General features: G+C 35.0%; 1 protein-coding gene across 4 annotated transcripts in view; it reads left to right on the top strand.

The window, feature by feature from the left end:
• Window positions 1-15,352, top strand: part of UBE2Q2 (ubiquitin conjugating enzyme E2 Q2) — a 62,537-nt gene extending 47,185 nt beyond the window's left edge. For 2 of the 4 annotated variants that reach the window (XM_079128905.1, XM_079128904.1), the window contains 4 exons: window positions 6,469-6,517; window positions 7,693-7,788; window positions 12,143-12,209; window positions 14,334-15,352. In XM_079128905.1, the coding sequence (XP_078985031.1) occupies window positions 6,469-6,517; window positions 7,693-7,788; window positions 12,143-12,209; window positions 14,334-14,365 (244 nt within the window). In that variant the 3' untranslated portion in view covers window positions 14,366-15,352. Of the gene's footprint in view, window positions 1-6,468; window positions 6,518-7,692; window positions 7,789-12,142; window positions 12,210-14,333 lie in introns of those variants that run through there. The other 2 variants (XM_079128908.1, XM_079128907.1) reach the window with 2 other exon arrangements.
• Window positions 15,353-16,024: the final 672 nt, after the last annotated feature.

Here is a 16,024-nt window from a genome sequence, read left to right as displayed (position 1 = left end):
TCGTTGCTTGCATATAAAAATGCTTTAGATTTACGCGTGTTGATTTTGTAGCCTATTTTGCTGAATTCATTGATGAAGTCTAGAAGTTTTCTGGAGGAGGTTTTTGGATCCTCTAAATATAGAATCATGTCATCAGCAAATAGTGACAGCTTAAGTTCCTCTTTTCCTATTTGTATCCCTTTAATGTCTTTAGTCTGCCTAATTGCTCTGGCTAGAGTTTCGAGGACATCATTGGATAGAAGTGGTGAAAGAGGACATCCCTGTCTTGTTCCTGTTTTTAAAGGGAATGGTTTCAGTTTTTCTCCATTAAGAATGATGTTGGCCATGGGCTTAGCATAAACAGCCTTTACAATGTTCAGGTATGTTCCTACTATCACTATTTTTTGTAGTGTTTTGAGCATGAAGGGGTGTTGTATTTCGTCAAATGCTTTTTCTGCGTCAATTGAAATAACCATATGATTCTTATCCTTAAGTCTATTGACATGATGGATTACATTTATTGATTTACGAATGTTGAACCATCCTTGCATTCCAGGGATGAACCCCACTTGATCGTGGTGCACAATTTTCTTAATATGTTTTTGAATACGGTTTGCCAATATTTTGTTAAGGATCTTTGCATCTAGATTCATCAAGGATATTGGTCTAAAATTTTCTTTCCTTGATGTGTCTTTTCCTGGTTTGGGTATGAGGGTGATATTAGCTTCATAGAATGAGTTTGGTAGGGTACCCTCCTTTTCTATTTCCTGGAATACTTTGAGAAGTATTGGAATGAGTTCTTCTTTGAAGTTCTTGTCGAACTCGGCTGAGAATCCGTCTGGTCCTGGGCTTTTCTTGGATGGTAGATTTTTAATGGCTGCTTCTATTTCATTGCTTGATATTGATCTGTTTAAATTGTGAATGTCCTCCTGGTTCATTTTGGGAGGAGCATATGTCTCTAGAAATTTGTCAATGTCTTTGGTACTTTCTCTTTTGTTGGAATACAGATTTTCAAAGTAGCTTCTCATTATGTTCTGTATCTCAGTGGTGTCTGTTGTGATATTTCCTTTTCATCATGAATTTTAGTAATTTGAGTTTTCTCTCTCCTCTTTGTTAGTGTGGCTAAGGGTTTGTCTATTTTGTTTACTTTCTCAAAGAACCAACTTTTTGTTTTGTTAATTTTTTGAATTGTTTCTTTTGTTTCAATTTCATTGATTTCAGCTCTGATTTTAATTATTTCCTGTCTTCTACTACTTTTGCTGTTATTCTGTTCTTCTTTTTCTAGGGCTTTGAGCTGTAATGTTACGTACGTCATTTAGTTGTTGACTTTTCATTCTTTTCTGGAATGTGCTCCATGCAATGAATTTTCCTCTTAGTACCGCTTTCATAGTGTCCCAGAGATTTTGATATGTTGTATTGTCGTTCTCATTGACCTCTAAGAATTTTTTTATCTCCTCCCTGATGTTTTCTGTTATCCATGTTTCATTCAATAGCATATTATTTAGTCTCCAGGTGTTGGAGCAATTTCTGGTTTTTATTTGTCATTGATTTCTATTCTCAGTCCATTATGAGATCTGATAGAACACAAGGCAGTATCTCTATTTTTTTCAATTTCCTAAGGGCTGCTTTGTGGCATAACACATGGTCTATTTTTGAGAAGGTTCCATGTGCTGCTGAGAAGAAAGTGTATCCACTCGTTGATGGGTGGAATAGTCTATATATGTCTATTAAGTCTAGGTTATTGATTGTGTTATTGAGTTCTATGGTTTCTTTGGTTGGTTTTTGTTTGGAAGATCTATCTAGTGGTGACAGTGGTGTGTTAAAGTCGCCAGAATTATTGTGTTGTGGTCTGTGTGATTCTTGAAATTGAGAAGGATTTGTTTGACGTACAGGGATGCACCATTGTTTGGGGCATAAATATTTACTATTGTTATGTCTTCCTGATTTATGGTTCCCTTAAGCAGTATGAAATTCCTTCTTTATCCCTTCTGACTAACTTTGGGTTGAAGTCCACTTTATCTGATATAAGGGTGGAAACCCCCGCTTTTTTACTGAGTCCATGTGCGTGGTAGGTTTTTTCCCATCCTTTCACCTTTAGTCTGTGGATGTCTTTTTCTATGAGATGAGTCTCTTATAGGCAGCATATTGTTGGGTCTTTCTTTTTAATCCATCTGCCAGTCTTGATTGATGAGTTTAGGCCATTAACGTTCAGGGTTATTATTGATGAATGATTTGTATTCCCAGTCATTTGGCTTATTTTTGGTTTTTAAGTTGGCTTGGTTTCTCCTTTGAGTGGTTTTTCTCTAAGGTAGTTCCTCCCTTTGCTGACCTCCATTGTTGTTTTTCATTTCCTCCTCATGGAATATTTTATTGAGAACATTCTGTATCGCAGGCTTTCTATTTGTAAATTCTTTTAACTTTTGTTTATCATGGAAGGATTTTATTCATCTTCAAATCTGAAGGTAAGTTTTGCTGAGTATAGGATTCTTGGTTGGCAACCATGTTCTTTCAGAACTTGAAATATGTTGGTGCAGGCCCTTCTAGCTTTTAGAGTCTGGGTTGAGAAGTCTGCTGCTATCTGTATTGGTTTCCCCCTATATGTAATCTCACGCTTTTCTCTTGTGGCCTTCAAAATCCTATGTTTATTTTGAATGTTAGGCATTTTCATTATAATGTGCCTTGGTGTGGACCTGTTTTGATTTTGTGCATTTGGTGTTCTGTAAGCCTCTTGTATTTGATTTTCCATTTCATTCTTCGGGCTTGGGAAATTTTCTGATATTATTTCATTGAATAGGTTGTTCATTCCTTTTGGTTTGTATCTCTGTGCCTTCCTCAATCCCAATAATTCTTAAATTTGGTCTTTTCATGATGTCCCATAGTTCTTGGAGATTCTGTTCATGATTTCTTACCATCTTCTCTGTTTGGGCAACTTTATTTTCAAGATTAAATATTTTGTCTTCATTGTCTGAAGTTCTGTCTTCCTAGTGGTCTAGTTTTTTGGAGATGCTTTCCATTGAGTTTTTTATTTGGTTTATTATTTCCTTAATTTCAAGAATTTCCATTGGTTTTTTTTTTTTAAGAATCTCTATCTCTCTGTTGAAATGATCTTTTGCTTCCTCTACTTTCTCTTTCAGCTTATTGGTATTATCATTAATTGCCTGCATTTGCTCTCTTATCTCATCCTTTGCTTCGCGAATCATCTTAATCATGTATAATCTGAAGTCCTTTTCTGACATTTCTTCTAACATACTGTCACTGGATTCTATTAATATAGAATCTAGATTTGTTTGGATCACTTTCTTCCCTTGTTTTTTCATGTTGTTCACATTTTGTGTTTCATGTTGTTTTTTCATGTATCTTCCCCTCTAGCAGTGCAGATCTGGAGTATTACAGATTTCCCCCCATAGGCTTATAGGTTTCCAAAACCCCTTCTTTAAGGGGAGATCAATATTAGCAGTGCCCAAATCAGACACTATGCAATCCTAGACCAAATAGCCCCTATGGGGACAATAACAAAATTGTCATAATAAACAAAATGAGTTCAAATATCATCTTCAGTAAAACAAACTGATTTGCAATAAGGTCTGCAGTTTCAAATGGAGGACAAAGAGGTTGCAGAGGGATGTAGAATGTGGCTGTTAATGGGATAAGAAAAGAATATACAGAAGTTCTAGATAATAGAAAGGGTGAGAGTGTAATCAAAAGAAATTGGATGTTAGCATGCAAAAAAGGGAGAAAGACTCTGAGGGAACAGGTAAACAAAAGGAAAAGAGAGCAGGAAAAGTTAAGAAATAAAAACTTAAAAACTTTTTCAATAAGGAGAAAAACGAAAATCTACAGTATAACAGTCATATAGTAATGAAACCTCCCATTGTTCAGTAGCCTGATGCAGGAGAGGTACCTGACAATGAGCTTCAAGCCTGCAGCAGGCGACTCAGGATGGGTTTTGCCCCACCTAAAGATCAGAGTTATGGCTTCCAGGATTATCCTAAATGGCCGCCCTGGCTTCGAAATGTGTCGGCCAATGGGGAGCTGCAGCTAAGGGTGTTGCTGTGGTCAGCAGGAGGTCCTGGAGGCAGGATGCGGTTGGTCAGGCAGGGTCCTGGAGGTCGGGTGTGTTTGGTGTGGTTGTGGGATCCTGGAGGCCGGGTGCAATCATTCGGTCTGGAGTCCCGGTGATAGGGCGCAGTCAGTTGGTCTGGGGGTCCTGGCGGCAGGGAGCCGTCAGTCACTGTGAGGGCTCCAGAGGCAGGGAGTGATCGGTTGGATGGGGCTCAGTTAGTCGGGCCCAGGGGTCTACGGGGCCTGGCTGTTGTCTCAAAATGGCGACAGCCAAGTGTAATCAAACCTGCAGGTACTGCTACAGAGAACTTCCAGGCAACAGCAGGCAGCTGGTGCTCCACTGGTGGTTGGCGATCAATTTGCTGATTGTTGTCCGAGGATCAGGAGGTGAACCTCGTGCATTGGGTGATGGATAGGTGTAAGGCAGGCGATGGATAGGCGAGAGGCAAGTGGCGGATGATATGTGCCCGACAGTGAGCAATCAAGAAACCGATCTGCTTGAAACTGGAGTTAGGGAGGGACAAGGAATGCAGCTTCCCTCTAGTCTGCCATCTTGGATCATCCCTTGAACTGTCTTAATGTTCAGCAGGAACCCCTTGTTTGGAGACAAAAAGCAGTAACAGTTTAGAACATATATTGATAAAGTGAATGTAATTCAATATAGAAATGACCACTTCTTTTAGGTATAAATACTATTAATGGTGTATATTAAGAAAAAATTCACTTATCTTACTTTTGTGGAACAACTAAAACTACTTCTCTCTTATGTTTAGACAGTCATTAGTGTAGTTGTTTTGTAGAAATATATTTACTTTTGAGCTATACCTGGGAACACTTCGTGATGTGACTCTGCCCCCTTCAAAGGAAGAGTCTGGTACTAAAAGAAAATTTGGTGGTTCATATTTTAATGTCTACTGCATACCTCCTTGTCTAAAGCAAGTCCTCCTGTTTCTTGAGCATTTCTAAAATATATAGATCAAATATGATTTTAAATCACAGATTACTAGACTTTGAGGGATCTTGGGAAAACCAAGAGAAGCCTAGATGTTCTAATTGTTAAGTTAGTTTTCATTAAATATGTGTTTCTTATATTATTTTTAGTCCAAGGCATTCTAAAAGAATTAGAGATTCTTGCATTTCAGGAATATAAGGGAATGTACTTTGTTTTTTAATCCTGTGGTTCTCCATCCAGTTTTTCAGCGTGTTTTCCTTTTAGGGTTTCTTTCTCTTCTATTAAACTTTTACTCTGTAAGTTCTCAGTTCTGTTTAGAAGCAGCTAGTTGGAGAATCTCCTGTCAGGATGGGAGAGTTTTTAGAGTACTTAACCCTCCTCATCTTCTTACTGAAAACTTTCACTATAACAACTATTAATGTGAGTGGTCTACAATAGATGTTTTTAGTTTCCCTGGAAAGTCATTTGGTTTGGTCAGCATGAGAATGTATGGTTAGCTGGGATGGAAGATTTGCTGGTTAGAATGTTCTTTGGCAAATGGCGGGGAAGTATGGCTCTGGGAATGAACCACAGCTAAAGCTGCAGCAGAGGACTGAATGATTTGTAATTGGCTCAGTGTTCACAAAGACCTAATTAGTGATCTTTGCTTATTTATAAGATTACCAGTTTTTCTTCTAAACTTATCATTCCCTTGATTTTTGTCTTTAGGCTTGACATTTAATGTATTTTGAAATTTAAAGGAGTATCACAGGAGTAATGAAAATAATTTGAGAAAGGATAAAAAGGTTGAAGAATCTTAATCTAAACAATGATTTGCTAAAGGGAGATTTTCAGGAATTCTTTGGTTCAAAGAATAGTTGCAGGCCTGGAAAGAAATTGAGGTGTCCTAGAGAGTCGTAGAGAGAACCATGTGAAGTTTCACAATAGAGTGGATAAAAACAACTTACTCCATAAAGTACCATGCAGCTATTCATTATGGATAGGGAAAAGTCTGTACCTTTGTCAGAGTCAAAACTCTTGGCTATGTAACGTGATGTAGAGAAAGTTCGAGTTGCAGAGAACACTTGAACGCTAGTTAAGGAAATTGTCTTCTGCTCCCATATCCTGGAGTGTTGAAGGTTAAGTTCTTAGTTTTTAACATCTTAGAAATCTGAAAGTGTTCGGTTACTAAGAGTCATTATTTTTTAATTGATTATATTAGAGCAATCACATTAAACTTTTTCAATTTCCCATAGTTCTATATCCCTAACAACTGTTTCATTTTTGTATTTATCTTCTAATCTGTGTGCATACTTTCTTAGTAATGATACTTCAAAAATGGATTAAGGGCTGGGGATATAGCTCAGTTGGTAGAGTGCTTGCCTTGCAAGCACAATGCCCTGGGTTCAATCCCCAGCACCGCAAAAAAAAAAAGGATTAAGAAGAAATACTGATCTAGAGAAATTGATAATGATTTTTTTTTTTTTTTTTTTAAGGTATGTGTTGGGTGGAGGAGCATTATGTATGGAACTTCTCACAAAACAGGTAATTATTTTCTTGTGGTACTTAATTTGCAGTCTCAGTGGAGCATTTTGATTATGTAGGTTAGATATTAAGGAGAAAAGTTCTTATGTATATCTAAAGAGAAAAAAAATTTTTTAAAAAGTAGATGCTATTACATGACGGTAGAATATATTTTGACATACCATACATACATGGAGTATAACTTCCCATTCTTGTGGTTGTTCATGATGTGGAGTTACACTGGTTGTGTATTCATATATAAACATAGGAAAGTTATGTCCAGTTTATTCTTTCTCATCCTCCCTCCCTTCCCTTCATTCCCCTTTGTCTAATCCAGTGAACTTCTACCCTCAACCCCCACCCCCCGCCCCCCGCATTGTGAGTCAGCATCACGAATCAGAGAGAGCATTTGGCTTTTGGTTTTTTGGGATTGGCTTATTTCACCTAGCATGATAGTCTGCAGTTTCATCTATTTACCGGCAAATACCATAATTTCTTTCTTCTTTATGGCCGAATGACCTTCCATTGTGTATACAAACCACATTTTCTTTATCCATTCATCTGTTGAAGGGTACCTAGGTTGTTGGATCCATAGCTTAGCTATTGTGAATTGAGCTGAATAACATCTACTTTAAAAATAATTTTTGTTTTAATAGCACCTACTTTTCTTTCTTTATTCTTTTTTTTTTTTTTTTTTTTTGGTATCTGTGATTGAATTCGAGGGCACTCAATCACTGAGTCACATCCCCAGCTGTCTTTTGTATTAGAGATAGGGTCTCACTGAGTTGCTTAACACCTCACCATTACTGAGTCTGGCTTTGAACTCTGGATCCTCCTGTGCTGTTGAGATTACAGGCATGTGGCACCATGGCTGGCATTAATAGCACCTACTTTCAATAATGAAAAAGTTATTCAAAGTAAACCAGTAAAATAGCATTGTACTTTGTGCTGAAATCATGCTAGGGTAAGCATTGAGAATGCTATTCATTTAAGTTTATAATTTGCTTATGTGGGCACTTAGAATGTAGGCTTCCTTTGTTATTTCTGAAAGTTGTCCAACTCATACTTTTCCCCCTTTAATACCAACTTCTTCTTAATGCTGATTTGCTATTGTTGGGTTCCTATATGTCATTCTGTTAAGGAATACTGCATCACTTTGAGAGTCACCGTTTTATTTATTTATTTATTTTTTGTAGGGCTGGAGCAGTGCCTATTCAATAGAATCGGTCATCATGCAAATAAATGCCACCTTAGTCAAAGGCAAGGCCAGAGTGCAGTTTGGAGCAAATAAGGTACTTTTATTAAGAATTCATCTTTTGTTAACCTTATGAAGCTTCTGTCTTGCTTTCATTCTTTTTGAGACAATTTATTTCATTTTCATTTGATTTATTTTCTTGTTAATAAAAGTGAACTATAGAAAATAGAAGTGTAAGAAAATGAAGATATTCATTAATAATCAATTATTTAGTATCTATTCTTTTAGTCTTTTTATAGTCACATAGGCAAACCTGCCTAGAGTTTTAAATTTATTATTTTTGGTATGTATACCCTAATAAGTAAAAAAAAATTTTAAGTACTTTGTGGTTTCTTCACACAGAGATCACACTATAATAGTTAATTCCTAGTCAACTTTAATGTGCTAGACTCTACTCCAAAATTATATTAACTCTTTCAACCTAATAGGTATGTACTGTTATTGTCCCAGATGAGGAAACTAAAGGACACAGAAGTTAGGTAACTTATCTAAGGTCATAGCGGCAGAGCAAGCATTGGAACCAGAGTCTGACCGTAGTCTCTACTGTTAACCACCTAGTTCGGTACTTTATTCATTTTATCAGATACATCTTTCAAGGTGGAATTTTAGTTATCAATAAGTACTTAAATGAGCTAAGAATATACTCTGAAGATAGTATGTTTTGGGAACATATGTGAGATGGAAATAATCCTGATTTAATTTTTTTTTATTTGAATGTTTTGTGTTGTTCGTTGTGAGTTTTGCATTAAATGTCTGTTTAACAGTATGAAATTTAAAGATATTTATAACTATATTGTACCTCAAATTGTGAGTCTACTAGAATCTTTTTTAAAACATGTATTTTAGTGTAGATGAACACAATACTTTTTTTTTAATTCATTTTTTATGTGGTGCTGAGGATCCAACCCAGTGCCTTACACATGTAAGACAAGTGCTCTACCACTGAACTGCATACAACTCCACCTGCCCTAGAATCTTAATTCACAGTAAAAGCAAAATGTTGAAAAGGTCATTTTAAAACATCATTTTTTTTTTTTTTAAGCAGGTATTTCTTTACACTGGAACAAAATAACATTTTATATAAAACCCAGAAGTTGAACAATTTTCTAGCATTCAGTAATTAGATTTAACCTGCATTTCTTAATGGTATATATACTTTATATATTACTGTTTTAATGCTTAAATGTGGCAATCAAATGATTATGTACTAGAACATGAAATATTTTGTTTACTTGAGGTGTGGGGTCTTGCTTTGCTGCCCAGGCTGACCTGGAACTCATGATCTTCTTGCGTCAGGCTCCAAATTAGCTGGGATTACAGGCTAAAAAAAATTTTTTTTAAATGATGAAATATAAATACATTCTTCCTAAATGTAGAGTTTATAAAGTAGATAGAAGTACAAAAAAATTATAAAGGTCACTTGTGATTTGACTATCTAGAAATATACCAGAATGTTAATAGTGTTTCTAGTCTTTTCAATATTTTCTTCCTGGCATCTGTTTATATGTAGAACATGTTAAATTTGAATCATCTTAAGAAATATTTAGCTCGTTTTCTTTTTAAAAAGAGAAAGTTTGAAGGGCTCAAACCAGTGATCTTAGTGAGTAATCAAAAGAAGATTTTGCCAGTACCTCACTGCAAACTTTCTTCTCTGGGCCTCTGATCTGTATCTGGGGTACAACTGAACAGGGTATATTTTGTCTCTTCCAGTTTTAAAATTCTGTCTTTATTCTGTGTTAAAGATCTCTTAGAATCAGTGTCAGTATAATTGCTTTAAACTTTTCCATTCTGTGATTTGCAGTTTTCTTGGCAAGTAAATATACTTTTATATATAGGTTGTTGAATAGATTAGCATATTAAAAGCACAGTGACATATTGCTTAAAGGCAGAGGTGCTTGGTGAGGAATGTGTAGCTGGGCAGTTTTGCTATGTGAACATCATAGAGTATGCTCATTACATAAACTAAGATAGCTATGATGTCACTAGTTGACATAATCTTTTGGGACCACAATCCTACATGCTGGCCTTCATCACTTGTTGACTGAAGTGTTGTGCTGTGCGTGACTGTGTATGTCTTAGAAGTTGAATTTGTTTAGTGAATTGCTATGAAAACATTGTTCAGTTTTCTTTTGATTAAGAAATATTTGTCAGTCAAAAAACTGGAAACTGCATCATGAGTTTCACCTTCCTCGGTTCCAAAAAGTCTGCAGGGAATGGTCTAAATGTTAACTTTAAAAATACTATTAAAAAAAAAAAAAAAAAAACCAAATTGAAACGAAATAAAAGCCTGTGATGCTGAGCTCAGTGGAGCATGCCTGCAGCCTGAGCAACTCAGGAGGCTAAGGCTAGAGGATTGCAAGTTTGAGACCAGCCTCAGCAACTTAGCAAGACCCTGTCTCAAAAAAAAAAAAAAAAAATCCTGTGGTGCGGTTGGTGGAACAGCTTGGTGGCAGAGCACTTGCCTAACTTGCATGAGGCCCTGAGTTTGATTCCCAATACCACGCACACAAAATAATAGTAACAATAATGGTGGTAATCATAATACCCGTGATAATAAGCCTGAAAAAAAAAAAAGGATTAAAAAAGGCACCAAATGGTGTTAAAAATATGCTATTCTGTGTGTGTATATGTATGTATGTGTCTGTGTATGTGTGTGAGAGGGAGAGTGTGGGTGCCTAAGAGAAACAGGCAAGGCCGTATAAATGTGCTTGTGTAAGCATAGAGTATCTTTGGAAGAATATTTAACAAGTGTAACTATAGTTTCTGGTAAGGATTTTTAAAAATATTGGGGGTAGGTTAGAGAGGAGAGGGACTTTAAATTGTTTTGTGTTCTTTGAATTTCTTTTTGCCATGTAAATATTATTTTACAATATTTAAAAAGATACTGTCAGCTGTTGTTTAAAATAAATGAATGAACTTGCCTTCTGAAAATGTTACTAAAATGATGTTAGTATACATAAATACTGAAAAACAGAAGTTTCCCTTCAACAGGCCGGATAGAGACAGCAACCAAAGGATGGAGCTGAGAACTTGCCAGCTCTGTGTAGGCAGGAGTTGAGAGAGGTAGAAGTACAGTCCTGGCATAAGTGTCTTTTATTTTTGTCCTTTTTGTGAAAATATAGACTGGGTGAAAAACACTTTTAAAATTATTTTTGAGATGACACAACTGCATATTTTATATATTTTAGTATTTAGATGCCTTATGGCAGGGCTATACTGTTTAGAAATTGAAAATGTCTACCCTGTTTAAAAAATGGGAAAAGGATATAACAAGTCTATTTACTGAAAGAGAAATAAGTGGCTTGTGAACATATGGAAACACACTCAGCCTCACTCAGTAATAGAAATGCAAATCAAAAACCACAACTAAGAGCCCTTCTTTACCAGTTGTCAAAAATGGCAAAGATTTCGTGACGTACTGTTGATGAGGTTGTATGGAGGCATTCATAGATGGTTTGGAACAGGCTTGGAGAGGACACTTCAGCAATACTTCAGAATTATGAAGGCACCTAATATCTTTTGACTCAGATCTACATTAGACATTTTTACCAGTACTTTGTACATCTATGTATAAGGTTGCTCTTACAACAATAGACTATTCATGAATGTTCTTGTAACATCCTTGAGGATATATAAGAATTTATAATAGTTAGTTTGGATGGAGAAAGGAATTGGTGGTTGCAGGAATAGTAAGGAAGGAAAGTTTCCCTTGAATTGAACTTGTATATTTTTTTTGCTTCTTCTGTGCAAATTTATTATTCAGAAATCCTATGACATAATATAGTAGATAGATGTATACCACTGTGGAGAGTGCACATGACTTATAATTGGAAATTATGTATGTTAAAAATCCATCATACACTTGGCTCCTTTAAGAGGATTCTATATTTTTATCAAAAGAGGACTCCATTAGTAATGGCTTGGTGCCTACTATGGGCGTTTTTTAGATTTCAAACTCAAAATGATGTCATTCACATGTATACTGCCTGAAGCCTAATATTTTTATTTGAAAGTAATATTTTGTAGCTTCTTTTTGGATATAAGTTAATGAGGAAGAGAGCATGGATTTTACTCATGTCCAAATGAGCATCCTTTAACTTGATCCATCAGGGTGGAGAGGGACACTAGAAAACTCTGTACTTGCCCAATGGTAGAAAGGCTTATGAAAATGAACTGTGAAGCTTGTAGGTTTTTATTGGAGTACTGTTTTGGTTTTGTTATTCTTAAAAATTGTAGAGAATAATGAAATGAAAAGTGAGGTATTAAAATTGCTTTAGAAATGGAAATATTGTTTCCTATATTTTAAGCACAGCCATGATGCATCCATACATTTACTATAACAATTCTCATCTAGTTACGGTTTTGATTTAAAATGTGTAATTCTCTTTCAGAATCAATATAATCTAGCAAGAGCCCAACAGTCCTATAATTCCATTGTACAGATACATGAGAAAAATGGTATGTGTAATTCAATAAGTATTTGCCATTTATAAAGTTTTATATAATGTATTGATATTTATCCTTTTTTTAATTTTTTAATCAAGTACTGTTTCAGTGAAAAAATTTATCGTGTGCTGTATCCAAAATCTTTGAATGAATCTTTTAACATCTGCTACTTTCCGTATCTTTATGTCCTAAACACTTGGCATAGATACCTCTTGAGTCAAGATTTTCAAGTAGGTTAATGACTGAATCACAGCACTCACTTGAAATATATTTTATTGAATAGAAAGTGAGTTAAAAGCAACTCTTTACAGGCAGAGTTCTTGATATAATTGGGTAAATGCAATAAGGATCATAATCGGCTATTTCTGAAACATCTTCAAAGTACTAGTACTTTTGACAATTTTATACAATTTTCTATTCAAGTAAGAATAAGAATATACTAGAATAATTCTAAGACTAATTCAGTATATACTTCTAAGCAGTGTCTTTAAATATCTTTCATTAACTTTATTGGCTTTTAAATTTTGCTTGTATTCACAATGCACATGTTTTGAGGTTTTTGTCTCTTAATAGTGAAAGAAAAACAACAACAAACTAATTAGAAGACCTATTTTCAAGTACCATTTTTGTCACCCACTAGGCACTTAGACCCTGAGCAAGCCTCAATTTCCAATCTTTAAAATTGGCATGTGTGTCTTGCCACACTTGTGAAGAAAGAGTAGTGTGCATGCATAGTACTTTGCAAGCAAGTGCTGATAAGACTTATTGTAGTAGTGGCACATCCCTGCTCAGTGTCACTTTTGTGCCAATTTAATGATAGAAAGTAGTTTTCCTTAAAGAAGAGTGTTTGTAGTAAGTATTCTTTACTTTGATAGTTTATAACTTAGGATTTGGGTTTTACACTTTTATTTAAATGACAAAACAAATTTGTCACTTTTTTTTTTTTTAAGTGATTCCTTACTTCTGGAAATACTCAGAATAATTTTCAGCCTTATGAGGAAGACGATAATGGCTTTTAGGACAAGACCAGGTTTTCATAATGATCATTTCTTGTACCCCCAATGAGTAGATCCAAAGAAACTTATACACAACCATGTAGTATGCCACAAATCTTGGTGTTTCAATGACAGTTTTATACCAAACAGTACTTGTTCTAATTTGCCTTTCTTTTTTTTTTTGCTGTGCTGGGGATTTGAACCTAGGGCCTTGTGCTTGCGAGGTCTAATTTGCCTTTCTGTGGAACTTAGATTTTTGTGGAGCCTGGGAAAAGATGACCTTTTTTTTTTTTTTTTTTTTTTTTCTTAAAGCAGATTAGAAGAGGCATTTAAATACATTTACAGAAATTGCTGTATTTGAGTGTGTGGGTGTGTGTAAACTTAGCTGCGATGAAAGAGCAAGAGAATCAGAATCGGGGAAAAATGGATTCTAGTTTTTTGTTTTTAAATATGCACATCTTTTTCATTTTTATTTAAGTTGACAGATAAAATTATATTGTGTATAATGTGTTTTGACATAAATGTGTATATATCTAGTCATATTGAGTAACTAAATCTGGCTAATTAAAATGTTACCTCAGTTATAATTTTTGTGATGAGAACGCTTACCTGCATTTTTAGTATTTTTCAAGAATACAGTGTATTAACTATGGTCACCATGTTATACAACACAGAAATGAATTCGTTGACTTTGTTACTATTCACTTAGTCACGTACCTTGCTTCAGTGCTTCCTTCCTTATTTGTAAAATGATATCATTATACAATATGATATCATATATAATCCAAGTTCCTCTTATTTGAAAATGCCAGGATTTTGCTTGGGGTAAGTTGTTTTCAGTGAGGTTTACTTTCAAATACCTAACATGTAGGCTAATATTGCACACTGTTCTCTTTGGCTAGGGATGCCATTACTAACAAAGATCTTTCTTAAGCTAAAAACTCGAGCACAATTTATGCATAGAAGATAACTTCATATTGTGAACACATAAGAGTTTAACCCAGTGTGAGTTTAATTTTTACAGTAGGTTTAAACACCAGATTTTGAGTAGAGTCTGGGCCTAACCTTAAATGCCAGCTCTCCTAGTTGGCTTAAAGATTAAAGTGTTCTAACTTTTTTTTTTCTTCCTGTTCTATTTCAGGCTGGTACACTCCTCCAAAAGAAGATGGCTAAAATATGTTGACTCTCATATGTTTGGACCAATGTTGCTTTAAAGAAAATCTTCCCAACATGCAGATACAAGCTTTGAGTGCCCCTATAACAGCAGTACCGAAGATGTTAGCTAATAGATATTTTAGTGGATAATCTGTCAACTGACATCCAGTATAAGTTACAGCCATTTCATTTTGCTCACTTTAGTTATCTTGGATTGAGCAGTGGGGCCTTTACTGTATTTTCCTGATAAATACACTTACTGGCCACTCCTTATCTCTTTTTCTTGAAAAGTGAAATCTTTTAAGCAGGCAAGTCAGCATCAGGTTACTGCAGGTGCGACTTGGCAGTGACTTTCCTATGTTAAGTCCCTGGGTTACAAGGATTTGCAAAATACTGTTCCATTTAGAGCCAATAAAAGTTTAATCAATGTTCAATATTGGTTTAGAAAATTTTAAGTCTTCTAAACCACAGCCTTTTTAAGGCCTAAAACAATTTTATGATGTTGCCAACGTAATGACAGGAAATTTACTCATTAAATTGTTAAACATTTTTTATGGCTATATGAAGATATGAACCGTTTCCTGAAGGTATGCTCTTACTTGAATTGTACTTTTTAGGCAAAGCAAAGTAAGGCAGTGCCACTTAAGGCTTGTGAGTAGTAATTTCCACTGGGGCAGCAGAGTCTTGCTGGGCTGAATCTGCTTCTTGTTGGTTCAATATTTCTTACGAAGAAGAGCCACAATATAGAGCTTGAAGTTATTTAAAATACTAAGTCATTTTACCTTTCCATTTTATTAACGGGATGTTGCAATTATTTGTAAACTAATAAACTTATAAAGTGATTGGCATGAAGACAGACTTCCTTGAGCAAAAAGCTATATAGTTAAGTACAAAAAGATACCTGATTTGGAGATTCTTAAAATTTTTGTTGTCATGAAAATGGCTTTTACAACCAAAAGACTAATAGGATCTCTTAATTCTTTTGTAAAACCTGACTCAAATCAATGTACTCTCCATTTTATTGCCTTACATGAATCAGTCCTGTTCGGTTGGTGAGAGATTTTTTTTTTAATAAACCCAAGTTTGATTTAAAAATAAATTCTAGTTATTAAGCACTTTTTAAAAGAAACCCAGAAGCACATTTTTTCTGCACAAACCAGTTTCAAAGTTCAAACGCATTTCTTATGCATTTGCTTTAAGATTTGGTTTTTAACTCTGTAAACCCTATTCAAGAGATTTGGCACTTATGCATTATTGTGTTTCTTTTGATTTTAATTTGGTTAGGATAGTAGATAAAGATTTTCTTTATCTTGCTCACTTGGTTACATTTATATAAAGCTCTGATTGCCAGTTGCTCAGATAACAAGTGACAAGGCAGAATTCTTTAAAGCATTAAAGTTCCTTAAGCCTAAGGCTAAATCTTGAATACATTATTGAATTCTTTAATATCCTGATAGCTAGCAGATTGACAGCTGCACATTTGGCATGCTTTGTTTTTTTGGATTTTATTTTTCATTGCAGATTTATTTGGCAATGTACAGTAAATTTTGTAAACTTGCATCAAGTTTATGAATAAAGAACCATTTAAAAATTACTTTGTCACCTTTCCCTCATAAGAGATACGGTGCTTTAGGTATGTTTCAGGTAGGCTTTGTTGAATTTCTCGAATAGGAATTT

This window comes from Sciurus vulgaris, assembly GCF_902686455.1.
Source record: "Sciurus vulgaris genome assembly, chromosome: 2".
Classification (NCBI taxonomy): Eukaryota; Metazoa; Chordata; class Mammalia; order Rodentia; family Sciuridae; genus Sciurus; species Sciurus vulgaris.
Note: the sequence above shows the minus strand (reverse complement) of the source record. Positions and strands in the feature narration are given on the sequence as shown.